Below are 16,387 nucleotides of genomic sequence, written 5' to 3' on the forward strand. Positions count from 1 at the left end.
CATGACCAATTTTATTTGAATTTTTTTTTTACAAGTAAACTGATGAGTTGGTCATTGTCTGATTTGAGCTAAACGAGACCAGAAATGATGTAGACAGCCAGTGTAATTGTTTCTTTAATATTAGTCAGGCATACAGTACCGGCACATTGATTCACCTTTATACTGTCTTCTGTTTACTCAAACAATGGTACTTTATTGAAGCAGTTTAGAATTGCAGTAAAGAATATTTGTTCTAATTCTGTTATTCTTTGTATTCTAAATGTTTTCCTTATACATAATTACTTTACTTTAAAGCATTGTTGTCCCAGTTTTAACCATCACTTTCCATAATCAGTTTTTTTACTGTGTTTTTCATAGACTCATTTCTCTGTACCAGAAACATCAGTGTGTCAGTCAGTGTCCCAGCTGGAGGCTTTACAGGCTGTAGTGGAGTGTCATCAGCCAGAAGCTGATTTATACAGGTAATCTGTACTTGTGGAAACTGGTACCTTCAGAATACAAATGTTGAATATTTTATATTCAGTTCAATGGAGTTGAGTACTGGTAACTATAATATCAAGCTCTTCCACTTAAATGCTATTATCCTTGTTGATTTGGTTATTGCATTTGTGACCATCTTGAATTTGTTTGACTCAAAATGTTAATGAGCTGTAGACCTACATCATCAAATAATTGCTTTGAGGTCATTTGGCTGTCTAGGGGTTCATGGCATTTTTATCTTTCAGTCAGACGGGATTGATACTAACATTCAATGCCAAAATTATGCAAAACTATAACGCAATGTGTAGCATATACAGTATGCTACCTTCTCAGTAACGTGGCGATTTTGCCATCTACTCAAGTGTCTGGCGCCACCTGTTCTGACTAACTTTTTTTTTTCTCCCTTTGGAGCCAATCACCACACCTGTGCGTGATAGTCACATGACCAAGTTCAGTCACTCTAGTGGCAAAGACGCAGCTTCTCAGCATCTGTTGCACTATTTGAAGCACGTTGGAGCGAGTGGCTGCAGCAAAGACAGGCAGTCTCAGAGACAAAACACCCCATCACCCTCCACTTTCACCTCCCACCCCTGCCAAACAGATAAACAACCTCCCCCCTCCTTTTTGACCTCATTTCAAAGTTATTTGTCAAGCGCCAACTAAATCTACTGGAAGAAGAAGAAAAAAGACAGAAGTTGAATGAAGTTCAGCGAGTGATAGTCATAGCGAGAGCGGGAGTGAGTCATGAGGTTTGAGAGATTTGTGATATTTAGCATGTTTGGGTTTTATAGGTAGGCTGTAGTTTAGTGTGTTTGGTTTAGTCATTGTGTTTGTGTCAAAACGAGACAATTTCTCAATGTGAGGAGGAGCTGCAGACCCAGAGGAGGATGGAACCGCCGAGTCAGAACCTCTCGGACAGAGGAGAGGATCATGAAGGAGCAAAACAGTCTGAGAACTTTGTTGATTAAGAAGGTGATCATGGTTTGTTTTAGAAGAGGAAGAGAGGACTGAGCCCCACTAGGAGGTTTGACTTTGACAGAGGTGGGGGTCCAGAACCCCTCTGACTAGGCCAACAGAATCAAGCATCAGTTCTGAGCTTTGGAGAACAGAGGAGGATGTGGATGTTGACCCAGAGGGAGTACTAATGGAGGAAAATACCACTTTTGTAAAATTACAGTAAATGAAAAAATTTGTCTATTTAAAAAATAAAAAAAAACTAGGGTAGAGTTTTTAAACAAAAAAAAAATGCTTAAAGCATTAAAAAATAATTTAAATTATATATTTTTATGTGGACATGTCCAGAGGAGGGACCGTGGGTATATTGATTTAAGGATGTTAGAAATGTAGTTGCCAGGAAAAAGGCAGAGGTTGACCAAAGAGGACATATATGGATGCAGTTAGAGAGGACATGGACGTAGTTGGTGAGGACAGAGGATGCAGAGGACAAAGTGAGCTAGAGGAGGATGACTCGCTGTGGAGACCCCTGAAGAGGGAAAAGCTGAAAGAAGGAAGATTTTTATTTCAGGTCGATCAGATTTCTTGATCTTGTCTCTAGTTACAGAAATGAAGTTTTTGAGCTGCATGCATTCAGCTGGGACTACTGCAAGATAAAGATAAATTAATTGCGAAATAATTATTAGATTCTTGAAACTCACGCTACAAAATTGACAGCTGCTGCTGATTATGACTTTATAACTCTTGTCATTTCTGTGATGCTGGTAAGACATTTTCATCAGTGATCAATGTTCAAACAGTCTGCATTCACCAACATTTTCACCACACAGAAAATCGATGTGTTTATGTTGGAAATGACTGCAGCCCCCTACTCTGAGTTGTTAGCCTCCTACTCAAAAGGGCATAGACAGGACTGAGTATGTAGTGGGAGTAATGCTCGGGTACTACTACCATACCAAATTTTAGATCTATATCTTTAAATTGGCTAAGTTTTGTTTTTCTAAGATCAGCTGTCTATGAGTGCCATCTTAAATTGGGTTGAGTTCAGAAGTGAATCGGTTTTAGACATTCATCCTATGATTACTTTCTGAGAATTTCATTAAAACCCATACAATGGTTCTTGAGATATTTTGCTAATGGTAGACAGACAAACACACAGGCACAGGCCAAAACATAATCACCTTTTTATCTGTAGTAGCAGGCATGATCGACATGTTCCTCTTAAAAATCATTTAAAATGTGAATAACATTTCTTGCTTGCTAGTGATAAAACCGATGGCAAAGTTAAAGGCTTTATCATGTCAACAACAACCTCTCCTTCTCCTGTCACTTAACTGGCAGCCTTAGGACTGAGTAAGCAGTTTGCATCTGTGGCAGTTTTCTCCCCTCCCCCTCACACAAGGTTGCTTTCTTTCACGATAGCTGCTTTCAAAGATGTGCTGCAGCCCTTACAAGATCAAGATAGGTGTATGAGAGATTGCAAACATCCAGATTGCAGTATATACAGTATCAATAAGACAAGCCAAACGGTTTTCTGGTTATGTTTTAAGCTTTTCACCATTTTAAATATTATAAAATATCTGAATAATTGTAATATTAAAATCTAAATAGCATTTGCCTTTTTGCACTCAGTGGTCAGAATGCTATTGTGATCGACAACCTGCTACTTGTATGGAAAAAGTTGTTCAGTCATTGTCCTGAGCCATAGACGGTGAATTTAAATTTACATGGAGTGAACTGACCCAGCTTTTGTCAGCTTTCTGCTGTAATCTATTTTTTTTAAACATTATTTTAGCCTTGTTTTAATAATTAGAAATCTATTATTTTAAATGTAAGCCTTGTAATGATGTTCCTCTTGAGAAATCTGTCGGCTTTTGGTTGTGACCCAACTTGTACAACATCATATTAGCCTTGTTTCCTTAATTAGTAATCGCTCTATTAACTCGAAATATTTTATATTTCTAAAACATTTTTGATCTCTTTCAGATTTGTAGGTCGTATCACTGTGACTAAACATGAAGAAGAGATAGTCAGGTAAGGCAAGATTTTAATGTATAATAAATTAATTCAACATGTACTTATTGTAAACATTTATTTACTGTATTAGGTAAGCATTAAACATTAAATCAGATTACACTGAGTAGCTTCAATATTACAGTTCATCATGGGATTTAATGTATTTGAGGAATGAAAGTTTTTGGTTTATTGGCTTTTATTGTTGTCAACTAATAGATTTTTCAGATGTTTGATAATCTGTGTTCAAAACAGAAGATGTGTAAACAAACGTTAGGAACAAGCATCAACCCCCCCTCCCCAACTGCTTCTTTTATTGTTGTTGTAGACTGTTTCGCTCATTTGAGCAAACAAATTACTCTTGAACACTCAAAGACCATGTCCATCTGCTGGATTGGTTGAATGAGTCTATCATTGCTGTTACAAAACAAACTCTTTAGCATAGGTGGTGGTGAATATATGTATTTATCCAGTTAGAGAAACGGTAAGAATACATGAGGGTTGTTCAGACCTGATGTTTAAAGTAGTTTTACTTATCTAATCATGATTGGTTAGTGCTGAATCCAAAGGATGTTTTTCCCTTCAGAAATGGTGTGAGAGAAAACATCCTGATAGACATTTGTTGACTTGACGTATGAGGCTTGCAACAAAATGAAAAGTTACACGTTTAAACATGTATTATTTGCAAGAACTATCACCTTAATCATTTTTTTAACTTTATATCAGACCACTGGGTCCAGAGAACTTGCTGCTGCGAGGAGCCAGGTTGAAAAATACCAAAGAGATTTTTGGTGAGTCTGACTGGTTTTAGAAATTGAAACATAAAAGATCCAGACATTTATGATAGAGTGAACCCTCTAAGGATAGAAATATTATTAGCAGAAAGTTTTTTCTGTGAAGTGACATATATGGTATAGCTGGTCTAATAAAACTTGAATCACATCAGATTTGTGTCATTAACAAATCACAGCTGTAACATGATAAGCAATTCTGAGCTGCTGCTATAAGTCGCTTATCAAAATTCAATTATCTGGTTATTTTACCCAGGACTTTTTCCCCCCACTAAATTCTAAGTGGTATTTCCCATCACATTTGAGAACAGTGCACCTATTATTTAGTAGTCTGGACTATGTGCATTGCTTTTGTTTGGTATGAACAAAAAACAATTATATATTTTTTGAATATTCAAGTGCACACCTTTTTAATGTTTTATAATCTGGTTTTAAGTATGAGTTGTTCAGGAATATAATGGACAAGCCACAAGCCTAATGTAATGCCTAAATTAACCGCTGTTGCAGGTGTGGCAGTTTACACAGGGATGGAATCCAAGATGGCACTCAACTATAAGTGCAAGTCCCAGAAACGCTCTGCAGTTGAGAAGTAAGCAATTTCTTCTAAGTAATTAAAGTACTGCTGTCCAAGGTTATGCATCATGAAACTTAACACCTAAAATGTTTCCTTTTATCAGGTCAATGAACACATTCCTGATAATCTACCTGGTCATCTTGCTGTTTGAGGCCATCCTCAGCACCATTCTGAAGTATGCCTGGCAGGCTGAAGAGAAATGGAATGAGCCTTTCTACAATCAAAAGACTGAACAAGAAAAGAACAGCAGCCCGGTTAGTCTGCAATGGTTTCTTAATCAGAATTGTTTTATTTTGTTTTTGATTTCCCTCCTTTGTCAGTCATTCAGAGCCACAAATAAGAATTGTTTATTTATTACTACACTGTTTTCATTATGTTAAAGCAGTCTGTACTTTGTTGTGCTTTTTCTTTTTCACCACAGTCATAAACTAGTTTTTTTTTTTTTTTTTTTTTTCAACAATGGATTCAAAATTAATTGTTAAAATCTTTTTTCAAGATGAGGTAATGTTTACACCTCAAACCTTCTCAAAGAAACTGCTAAACGTAGTGTTGTTTGATTCTGTGACAAGTTGCTGTATAAGAAAGGAGTGACTGTCACAGGGCTTATCTGTTGGTATGTTAGCATGCCTGCTCACACTAATCGGTCACATCGACCAGCAGACGGTTTTGCAACACAAAGAAATATAAGCACAAAGTTGTGCTCAAGACATTCTGCTGTTTTATGACAAATTGGAATACAAATAACAAAAAGCCTTCTTTTCAGATTTGGTATAATCTGTGCCCCAGCAACCTGATAAGCTGTATAATGTATACTTTTTACAAGAAAGCATATCTCCAAATACGTTATCTCCTTTCTCCAAGGAGAAATGTTTCTAGAAAATTCTGACCTTTCTTTACAGCCTAAAGTTGAATGTGCAGATAACTAGTCATAATTTAGTAAATACTTAATTCCCTAATCTGATGTTATGACTTCTTTCTTAGATGAGCATGCTATAAAGGTGACTTTTGGTGCTGTTGAAACTTTCTCACAATCTGTGCCCACTCCTCTTCCCAGTCACGAAAAAGTAATTATCTCCTTGATGGGAATTAATTACCCTGCCTGCTTTGATTTAGAAGGATCAGTGTGGAGGCCCTATCAGCCTGTGTGTGGCTAACATGTATAAAATAAAAATCTAGTACTAGACATCTGTATTTTGTTTTTTGTGATTTATCTGTTTTAACACTTTAATGACACTTTTTTTAATTACAAATTTCTCCTTTTTTGTATCTCATTCTTCAGATTCTTAAGTTCATCTCTGACTTCTTGGCATTTCTGGTCCTCTATAACTTTATCATCCCCATCTCACTCTATGTCACTGTGGAAATGCAAAAGTTCCTGGGCTCTTTTTTTATTGGCTGGGATTTGGACCTGTACCATGAAGGAAGTGATCAGAAAGCTCAGGTCAACACATCTGATCTTAATGAAGAGTTGGGTCAGGTAAGTAAGAGGAGTGAAGAAGTCTTGTATATGTTTGTTATAATTTTCTGAGTTGGAAAATGCAAACTACTTGCATACAGTTTGCATTTTTTTGCATGTGAATACTTTTACAAACATGAATTGTTATTGAATGAGAAACATTGAACTTTTTGTGCACATCTGGGTGTTTTTGTCTCATAGGTAGAGTATGTGTTTACTGACAAAACTGGTACGCTAACAGAAAATGAAATGCAGTTTCGTGAGTGTTCAATAAATGGAATCAAGTACCGAGAAGTTAATGGGAAACTGGTACCAGAGGGTATGACCGAAGACTCTCCAGATTGTTCTACAACACACCTGGTAACTCTAAAACTCAAACTTTATTACATTATTATTTATAGTTTTGTGTACTTTGTATTATTTGGTCACTACACAAAATTGACTTGGTTTGGCTCCCAACTTACATGTTTTTCTACAAACAAACATTGTGTCTTGCTTTCTGTAAAGGATTAATCTTTACAGTGACACATCATACTTCACTGTCTGGAACACGATGCAATATTTCTTTTTCCCTGGTCTCTCCATCCAGATGAGTGAGGAAACATTATTTCTCAAGGCAGTGTCACTGTGTCACACTGTTCAGATCAGCTATGACCAACCAGACTGTCTGGTAGGAGATCCTTTTTCCCATGCCAATGGTTTCTCTTCAAATAACATGGAGTACTATGCCTCCTCACCAGATGAGAAGGCTTTAGTAGAGGCAATGAAGAGGTAAAGTATAATTACAATAAAGTGTTGTACATTCTTTATTTTCTGTAAGTTTTAAATATTTCCTTAAAATAATATATGTAAAAAAAAATGAGATGGTATGTTTTTATGTTAATAAACAGTATTTCACACTAATATTTTAATTTGTATTTCTCAGTTATGTAATATTGTCTGTGTGGCTATTAAAATGTTCACATACTCATGACAAAATGTCTTTAAACTCTATTGACTGTGTTGTAACAAACAAAAAAAGGAAGATACGGTACACAAATAATTCAGTTCAGTAGCCCTACAATAAATCTTACATTTTACTAGGGCTTGTTTTGGTAAATGTACAATGGTAAAAAAAAAAAAATTGTAGCTTACGTATCGTAACTGACATTTTAGTGATTAAAATTCAAAGTCTGTATGGGCATAAACAGACTAATCACCGTGCACTGTAGACTCAATATCATGATATTATGCCTGAGCTTTTGGTTACTTTACTGTATCAAGCTTCCATCATTTGTCTTAATGTTTGTTGTGTATTTTTTGTGGGGTATGTTTATCTTTTAAGTGTAAATGCTTGCAAAAACTGTTTGGACATTTTTATTTATTTATTTATTTATTTGTTTTTTTTCTGTCAACTTTTTGATAACGTTTTTTTATTTTACAGAATTGGAGTGGCATTCACAAGCATCAGGGGTGATGCCATGGAAATTAAATCATTTGGCAAGCTTGAAAAGTATGTTAACCTTTGGATCTCTAATATTGCATTCAGCACTATTTCACACTGATTTTAAAAGTTTTGTAAAACTATATGAATAAAGGTAAATAGTTTGTCAATCTTGAAGAACATTATTTTTAAATCAGAGCTTAAATGTAAAGTTTTCATCATTCTTTCATCATCAATGCTTTAGTTGAAGTGTTTTTTACTGTTCCAGTTTATTTTGTACACCTATATTGTAAGCAGGTGAACTTAAAAACAATCTTGTTCTTAATAAACATCTTCTATACGTCTATGCCGTTTAATTAGAGACCAGGCAAATTAACAGAAGTCGTCTTTTTGTCCATTAGGTACAAACTCCTCCATGTTTTGGAGTTTGATCCAAATCGCAGGAGAATGAGTGTCATACTGCAGACTCCTTCAGGTAAAGTTGTCTGCTTCTGCTACAAAATATTTTCATTATAATTAGAAAGTCACCTTGAAGCTCAAACTGAAAGCTCAAGACATAATACAGTCTATAAGATTACAAATGGAAAAAAAACTAATTTACATGACTGTGTAAAGAAGTAAATTTTTATTTAATTAGCTTAATCAAAAAGAAATGCAAAATCGGTTTGAGTAAAATTTAATTTCCAAATGAATTTATTATTTTATTATATTTATATTATATTTTATTATCTCAATGTATTTACTTGATTTTCAAGGAGGTCAAGTGCTTTTTACCAAGGGTGCTGAGTCAGCCATCTTGCCTTTCACCACAAGTGGTGAGATTGAAAAAACAAGACTACATGTGGACGAGTTTGCCTTGGTAAGAAATTGTCAATCTTGGCATAACCTCACAATTGTTTAAAAAAATCATGTTTGTTTTTTTGTCGTCTTACACACATCACAAAATAATTTTAGGATTTCAGGTACTCTTTTTTTTTTTTTAAACACTATGAAAGAGGACAAATCAGCAGTTGTAAGATAAATAAAATCTTATATCTAAGATGAAACGTTAATTTTGACACTTGATTCATGCATTTACAGTTGTAAGTATGATGTTGCAGTGATTTCTTGATGCTCTATTACCCTGTGTCTATGAGATTGTAAAGTCTTTGCAACAGCAGTCACACACTTATTTGTATTAACAGTACTGCACATACAATGTATTCATTATGATGCATCAGACATCAGCACCCAGAAGTGGTTCCCCAAACTAGATTTATGTGTGCTCATCACCTCCTTCATGTTGGTTCTATGAAATAAAATCTATCATGCTTTTGTTCATCTATGTACGTAATAAATCATGTCATCCCACATCCATGTACTATTGACTTCCTATTGATAAAAATATTCTCATTTGAATCCTAGTCATCTAACAACTCCATTACTAGTTTCTTTCTTTTTTTGTTCTTGTTTCTCTTAAAATGTTTTGTAATGTTTTTGTCTCGTTTTTCATTTTATTGTAGAAAGGTCTGCGGACCCTTGTGGTGGCATGTCGCCACTTCACTCCAGAGGAGTATATTGATGTTGACAAGCACCTAACTGCTGCTCGCACAGCTCTGCAGCAGAGAGAAGAGAAACTACAGGAAGCTTTCAGCTACATTGAGAGAGATCTGCATCTCCTGGGAGCAACTGGGGTAGAGGACAAGTATGTACCTTTTTTTTATAAAGTCACAATATTGTTGCTTTTTCTTTTTTAATGTGGTCTGGTATTTAGTTTTTCCTCTGTGTTGGTGTAGATTGTAAAATCTCATCAATGATTTAGAACATTCTTAACCTCCAAAGGGTTAACCTTACAAAAGGGCTGTCTCCCTAACCTTTCTCCTTGTTAAGCCAACAGGACTTGATAAATCCTAATTACTTTAGGCTGGAGTTTGGTCTTCCTTAATTATGAGTTAAACAGTGTTTTATCTTCTGTTTGACTTTTGACCAAACCTCTAAAACTAATTTTATTCCCAGCAGTCTCAGTGGCACTTTTGATTCACCTCTAATTAACAGAATTTTAAATGCTAAGCTTTATGGATAATTGTATTTGTGGTGCTTTTCAAATAAAGCCTAATAGTAAGTATAATAAGTATTCTACCACTAGAAAATAGTATTTGTCTGTTTTTATGCTAAAACAGAAACATGTGAAAGACTGATAAATTATAGCACAAAAGCATCACATGTAGTTTATGAATATTGTGAAAAATGAGTATTGTTTTTGGATTAGTCAACTAATTTCATGGTCATTTTAAAATCGTATGAAACACATGACCAATATAGATACACACAACAGGAGGATTAAAAAATATGCAATTTATGGTCCTCTGGGAGATCATCTTTCAAAACTTTTCTGGAAATTAATGCTGCTGTGTGTTAGCATCTGTGCACCATCTGTTCCTCTCATAAGCCTGAGTCTCACACTTTGTTTATCTCAGGCCTAATTTTTTTCCCCATTCACTGCTCTGTTAATGTGTCTGAAATGAGTTGCTCACTGGACACACATGGTCACAATCAGAGGGTCTCCTCTGTTATGAAAGGCATGACTAACATTTCCTTCTGTTTTCAGTTTATGATTTAAAATGCATAGTTGATAGTTGAAAAAAAAAAGGCCACTTTATTATATGTACTATCTCTCTATGAATAACTATGTTCATGTGTTGTTTGTTTATTTTTGTATAAAAAAAATCAAAAGTTTGAGGCGGTTTTCACAAAAATTCATCTAATGCAGTTGTCCGGATTAATTCGACTTGTACATACAGTATGTGGTGCGGACGTTTACTCCATGTATTTTCCTTTGTCTCATAGACTTCAAGACAAAGTTCAAGAGACCATTGAAGCACTGCGGCTGGCAGGAATCAAAGTGTGGGTGTTGACAGGAGACAAACATGAGACAGCAGTTAGTGTCAGCTTGTCCTGTGGCCATTTCCACAGAGCAATGAACATCTTGGAGCTTCTGCAACAGCGCTCTGATAATGAGTGTGCTGAACAACTTGGTAGACTGGCCAGAAGGTGTGTGTGTGTTGTTTTTATTTTAACAGTCTAAAGGTATGTGAGTTCACAAACTACTATTTTTTTTCTTCTAACTTAAAACAAACGGGACTTTAATTTTCTTTGTATTTTTTTACAAAAATATGGTCCTAGGATAAAAGAAGACCACGTCATCCAACATGGGTTGGTTGTAGATGGGGCCAGTTTGTCTTTAGCATTAAGGGAACATGAAAAGCTCTTTATGGACGTATGTAAAAACTGCTCAGCTGTGCTGTGCTGCCGCATGGCCCCTCTGCAAAAAGCCAAGGTACTGACCTACTGCCATGTATACAGTACAATCACTGTGGGAGAACCTCTACTTTTGTTTAAATATATAGTGGTCTATTGCTTAAGCAGTTTTTACATTGGGAGTCACTTTTTTGTCTCTTTAACTAACATTGGATAAGAGAGAGAAGTGTTTTCAAAACAGGATCAAATTATGGATCCTTAGATAACCTTAAATATGTTGTGCATGTGTTTTAGATTACAAAAAATACCTCTGTCATTCAGCACGTCAGTGTTACAATTATCTTTTTTAAGGTGGTGCGACTTTTGAAGACCTCCCCAGAAAAGCCCATCACCTTGGCTGTTGGAGATGGAGCAAATGATGTCAGTATGATACAAGAAGCTCATGTGGGCATAGGTAAACTTGTACTTGTACAAAAACTATACTTGCCTAACACTTTATGTGTAAAGAGTCATTTCCACAATGTTTGTTTATATGCATTCATCTTCAGGTATCATGGGGAAGGAGGGTCGTCAGGCCGTGAGAAACAGCGACTATGCAATTGCTAGGTTTAAGTTCCTGGCTAAACTTCTGTTGGTCCATGGTCACTTCTACTACATTCGAATAGCTACACTTGTACAGTACTTTTTCTACAAGGTAAATTGTGGCTCAAGTTACAGAGAATTGATTTCCTCTGGAATACTCTTTCATGTAATAGAAATGATAATTATGGTAATTGTAAATAAAAAATATATACTGGTAACATGAGTATATGCAGCCATCTGCTTTAACTAAATTGTTTTTAATGTTATTTTCTTCACTTTCTTTTTTAGAATGTGTGTTTTATCACACCACAGTTTTTATACCAGTTCTTCTGTTTGTTTTCACAACAAGTAAGTCTTTTAAAAACTCAATTTATTGTACTTTTTTGTTAGTTTTCTTCAAGTCTTTAATGTTCGTCTTTTTAAGCCATTTTGAAGGACTTGCTCATTAAAATTTATTTAATAGATACTTTCCTAAACTCATCTTGAGACTAAGCTCAAACAATACTGATACATACAGTATATTAGTATAGTATGTCCGAGTCTGTTTGTTGGAGGAGTTAGCTAATAATTTGCTGCTGAAATGATGTTTCTGTCTGATCCAGACTCTGTATGACAGTGTTTACCTGACACTTTACAACATCTGCTTCACCTCGCTGCCCATCCTGGTGTACAGTCTGTTTGAACAGCTGGTCCACCCACATGTGCTACAGAGTAAGCCTGCCCTGTACAGGTACGTCCATGTGTAATATAAAGGTGCACTGTTTATATTCATTTGATGTTAGCAGTTTTGATATACTTTAAGATAATTTATCTAGACAATGTCTGCTGCTTTCTTGAAAAACATAGGAAAAATCAGATTTTAATGCAACACTTAAGAATGCTGATCTATTTTTAAAAATAAATTTTTGCTTACATTTTGAACTATAAAACTGTCATCAACAGAGATATTAGCAAGAACTCTCTGCTGTCTTTTGGGACATTCTTGTACTGGACTCTACTGGGCTTCTGTCACGCCTTCGTCTTCTTCTTTGGGTCCTGTTTACTGATGGGAGAAGACACGACACTTATGGGCAATGGACAGGTGTGTTTTGCATTTTTTGTGTATGTGATGTATTTTCATTTATTGTAAATTATTTTAAAACAATTGTAAACTATTTTTCCTGAAATTATGTTGTGAAGTATTAGTTCAGTTCATAAATGGGAGGTAATAAAAATAGCAGGATATTTGTGTTTCAGCATTTATGGTTAGATTTTTTTTTGCTGGTATTTCTAACTGCTTCTCTTTATATTGCTGTTTGGGATCTGTCTGTTTCCCATACTTTTAATTTTACAGTTTTTTCCTTCTCTTTTATTCCTGCTACATATCCTTCCACCTTTCTTTCTACCTGTAATTTGCCATTTCTGAATGCACTCACTTCTATAACTCTCTTTGTTGTCTTTTACCTTCCATCTTTTGTTGATCACGCCTTTTTCTTCTGCCTTCATGCTGTGCATGTCTTCAGATCTTGCGAGCTAACAGGCAGCTGGTAAGAGTGATCTACAGTTGAATGCATGTCTTCATGGGAGGTTAATGGGAGGACTCAAAGATTCACCGACATTAAAACATCAGAGCAAAAGGGCATTTGAAATTCTGACATCATAGCGTTCCTTTTTGAAAATGTAATAAATCAGTTTTTCATTGGTTTAATTCGCATCTGAGTTACTGCATGCTTTATTACATAATTAGTTATTTATGATTAATGTTGAGAGGTTGCATTTCTGAAAAAATTAAATGTCGTGCATTTTTTATGTTTTTTGGGCTATAAAGGTTTCTTTAGTCATCAGTATTGGATTGAGATTTGTTATTCAGTTTGGAGGCTCAATTAAAAAAAAAAAACATAAAGGGGAACAAAATCTCTAAAACTGTCCACCTACTGGATGCAACTACTAGACGCAATGTTTTAAATACATCTTTCTTCACTAGCTATTAAGCATCAGTGTTGGGACTCGAGCAGTGTTCGGAAGTGGCCATCAACAGCCGAGTACCACCTACAGCTCTCAGACCATAAACAGTTGAGCTTCTGAGGCAAACTACAAAGGCTGCACTAGAGCCATAACAGCAGACACCTTGTTAAACAAGAACCTCTACCTTGTAGAAGTGCTTTATTTCCTCTACATGAGCAAAAAGCATAGAACTAATCCCATCGTCCACAGTGTCACTACTCCGGACTTTTATGGCTTTACGGAAACAATACTTTAAAATAAAATAACTCTGCTTGACATTTTTACCATCTGTGATCAAATAAAAGAACGGAGGCAGAGGCTGATCAGCTTACCATTTATACCACCACTAACCATGTTTCTGCATGTTAACAAAGCCTCTGTTTGTATCTGGTCTTAGTCTCATCAGCTAATGACAGAATTTACTTTACAGATGACCGTTAATAACAGCAGCATGTCTTTATTTTTATAGATGTTTGGGAACTGGACGTTTGGAACCCTTGTCTTTACTGTTATGGTCATCACTGTCACATTAAAGGTAAACATCACATTTTATCTCAACATAATGGTTTTAATGATTACTAACAATCAAACAAAATACAAACAATACTTTAGGATTAGGGTAATTCACAATAATTTAGAAGTTATATACTGAATGTAAATGTAAGGCTTGTGAAGACGGTTCAGCACCCTGCTTTGATTTAGCTTAGCTGTCATGCTGCTGATGGTTTTAGCTAAAAGCTGAATAACATATTAGAGCCACACAGACACACTTGGTATTTCACTCTCCTTGAGTGAAATACAATATATTGTCTAGCTGATGATGTCACCGACCATGAGCTACAGAAAATTATTTGTTGCAAATTGGATGTCAAGGTATCTTTTATAGGATAGATGCAGATTGTTGTAGTTTATTGGTGTACTCCTTGCTCTTTTCTCAATAATTTACACCAACATGTTTCCCCCTTCTACATGGCAGCTTGCATTAGAAACTCATTTTTGGACCTGGATGAATCATTTTGTGACGTGGGGTTCCATAGCATTCTATTTCATATTCTCCCTCTTCTATGGAGGCATCATCTGGTAAGAACGTGTTTTCACAATGCTTTCTTATATGATGACATATTGAAATTTGGGTTTACTGTATTGACATTGTTTCAGCCAAGCACTCAAAATAATCTTTGCAAAGCTTCTTGAAGGGGACCATTTAAATCAGAATATGGGCATGTTGTGCAATGAGCATGCAGTATATAAACACAGATTCTGAACACTTAAAATTAAATTCCAATGTGTCACAAGCTGAATTTACATACGTAATCTAAAACATAGTTTTATTGTTTAGGTTGTTCCATGGTCTTTCAGAAGTATTACATTTTTTGATATTAACATAAGAGTGACATATTTTACTGTTGCAGTTGATCACTCCACCACCTCCATAAATAACCTATTTTAGAAGCTTGCAGTGACATTTGTCTGAAACTTATTTTACTTATTTAATTCAGAGTAGTTTATCATGCATTTTTGACACCACCTCAAGCCAAAAATGTGTCTTTTACTAAATACATATGTGTAAAATGTACTCACCCTGTACTTTTTTCCTTTCATTTTCTTTGTAATTTCTTGGTGAATCAAACACTTGTCACTGCAACAAACTCTGTTGGGTTTAGTTTGAATTCACATTAATTATTAGCCAGTAAGTTGAATCAATCAAATCAATTTTAAGCACGTTATCCTGCCGGGTCAGCTCACAGACATCTGGGAGCCACTCTGACAATACTGGGCTGCTGTTGATTTTTTTCAGTCTGGTATCTGCATTGGTTGCTAAACTACTTTAAAATAAAATTATCTCAAAGCACAATCCCTGCTGTCTGGGACCTACCGGTAAATTTACTGTAAACAAGACATAGTGAACTGAGTGTGGCTTACTGTTTAGTTTCATGGACTAAAAAAAAAAAAAAGATGGTTACACTCACTTTTAGATAAACCAAATATTTTTTCGTATTGATGGCAAGTATGTCATTTTATTTTATTTTGTGTTACTTAACAACTACGGTATGTTATTTCTGCCACTTACAGGCCATTCCTGCACACCCAGGACATGTACTTTGTCTTTGTACAACTGCTTTCCAGTGGTTCGGCCTGGTTTGCCATCATTATTATTATCATCATCTGCCTCTTTCCGGATATAATTAAGAAGGTCATGTTCAGACATCTGAAGCCCACCAGCACACAGAAGAGCCAGGTAATGGGAGGAGAATAAAAACTAAAAATAAGTGAGAGGTGCAACCATGGTTTACAAATTGTTGTCAAGAAAACCTCAGTGAGAAATCCAAGTCAAGTTTTGTAGACTTGCAAATAATATTTACCTGCCTACTTTTTTGAGGTTTTCATATAATTTTAAAAGTGGGCAGTGATAGATTTCATGCATAATCCAGTGTAGTACAGAGGTGGAAATTGCATTTCCTATAAAATGAAAAGGCACTAAGGGAAGAAAATGAACTCTTAATTTCAAGGGAACACAAAATCTAGAGCAGGGTTATTCAACTGGCGGCCTGTGGGCCATTTCCGGCCCGTGGGTGACTTCAGTCTGGCTCGCGTCATTAAATAAATAAATAAATAAATGTGTGTATGTATGTATGTATGTATGTATGTGTGTGTGTGTGTGTGTGTGTGTGTGTGTGTGTGTGTGTGTGTGTATGTATATATATATATATATATATATATATATATATATATATATTATTATTATTGTTATTATTATTTGGGGGGGGTGTTCTAGTTATTGCATTTATGATTTGATGCAATAAAATAAACATATTTAACAGGTAACAGATTATTTTAAACTTTTGTTTATTTATATAATGATTTTAATCGCTGGATGTCTGGCCCCCGAGCTG

General features: G+C 35.3%; 1 protein-coding gene across 1 annotated transcript in view; it reads left to right on the top strand.

Annotated features, from left to right (window-relative positions):
* The window catches only part of atp11b (ATPase phospholipid transporting 11B (putative)), a 46,674-nt gene that overhangs the window by 18,030 nt on the left and 12,257 nt on the right, over positions 1 to 16,387 (top strand). The window contains exons 7-28 of the mRNA XM_037697944.1: positions 358 to 461; positions 3,421 to 3,468; positions 4,174 to 4,238; positions 4,746 to 4,827; positions 4,916 to 5,066; positions 6,092 to 6,289; positions 6,470 to 6,628; positions 6,858 to 7,039; positions 7,692 to 7,760; positions 8,093 to 8,166; positions 8,447 to 8,550; positions 9,194 to 9,375; positions 10,518 to 10,721; positions 10,854 to 11,007; positions 11,280 to 11,382; positions 11,477 to 11,622; positions 11,799 to 11,858; positions 12,113 to 12,240; positions 12,453 to 12,591; positions 13,963 to 14,028; positions 14,470 to 14,573; positions 15,567 to 15,732. Of these exons, the coding sequence (XP_037553872.1) occupies positions 358 to 461; positions 3,421 to 3,468; positions 4,174 to 4,238; positions 4,746 to 4,827; positions 4,916 to 5,066; positions 6,092 to 6,289; positions 6,470 to 6,628; positions 6,858 to 7,039; positions 7,692 to 7,760; positions 8,093 to 8,166; positions 8,447 to 8,550; positions 9,194 to 9,375; positions 10,518 to 10,721; positions 10,854 to 11,007; positions 11,280 to 11,382; positions 11,477 to 11,622; positions 11,799 to 11,858; positions 12,113 to 12,240; positions 12,453 to 12,591; positions 13,963 to 14,028; positions 14,470 to 14,573; positions 15,567 to 15,732 (2,688 nt within the window). The remainder of the gene's footprint in view (positions 1 to 357; positions 462 to 3,420; positions 3,469 to 4,173; positions 4,239 to 4,745; positions 4,828 to 4,915; positions 5,067 to 6,091; positions 6,290 to 6,469; positions 6,629 to 6,857; positions 7,040 to 7,691; positions 7,761 to 8,092; positions 8,167 to 8,446; positions 8,551 to 9,193; positions 9,376 to 10,517; positions 10,722 to 10,853; positions 11,008 to 11,279; positions 11,383 to 11,476; positions 11,623 to 11,798; positions 11,859 to 12,112; positions 12,241 to 12,452; positions 12,592 to 13,962; positions 14,029 to 14,469; positions 14,574 to 15,566; positions 15,733 to 16,387) is intronic.

This window comes from Nematolebias whitei, chromosome 3, assembly GCF_014905685.2.
Source record: "Nematolebias whitei isolate Nwh7 chromosome 3, NemWhi1, whole genome shotgun sequence".
Classification (NCBI taxonomy): Eukaryota; Metazoa; Chordata; class Actinopteri; order Cyprinodontiformes; family Rivulidae; genus Nematolebias; species Nematolebias whitei.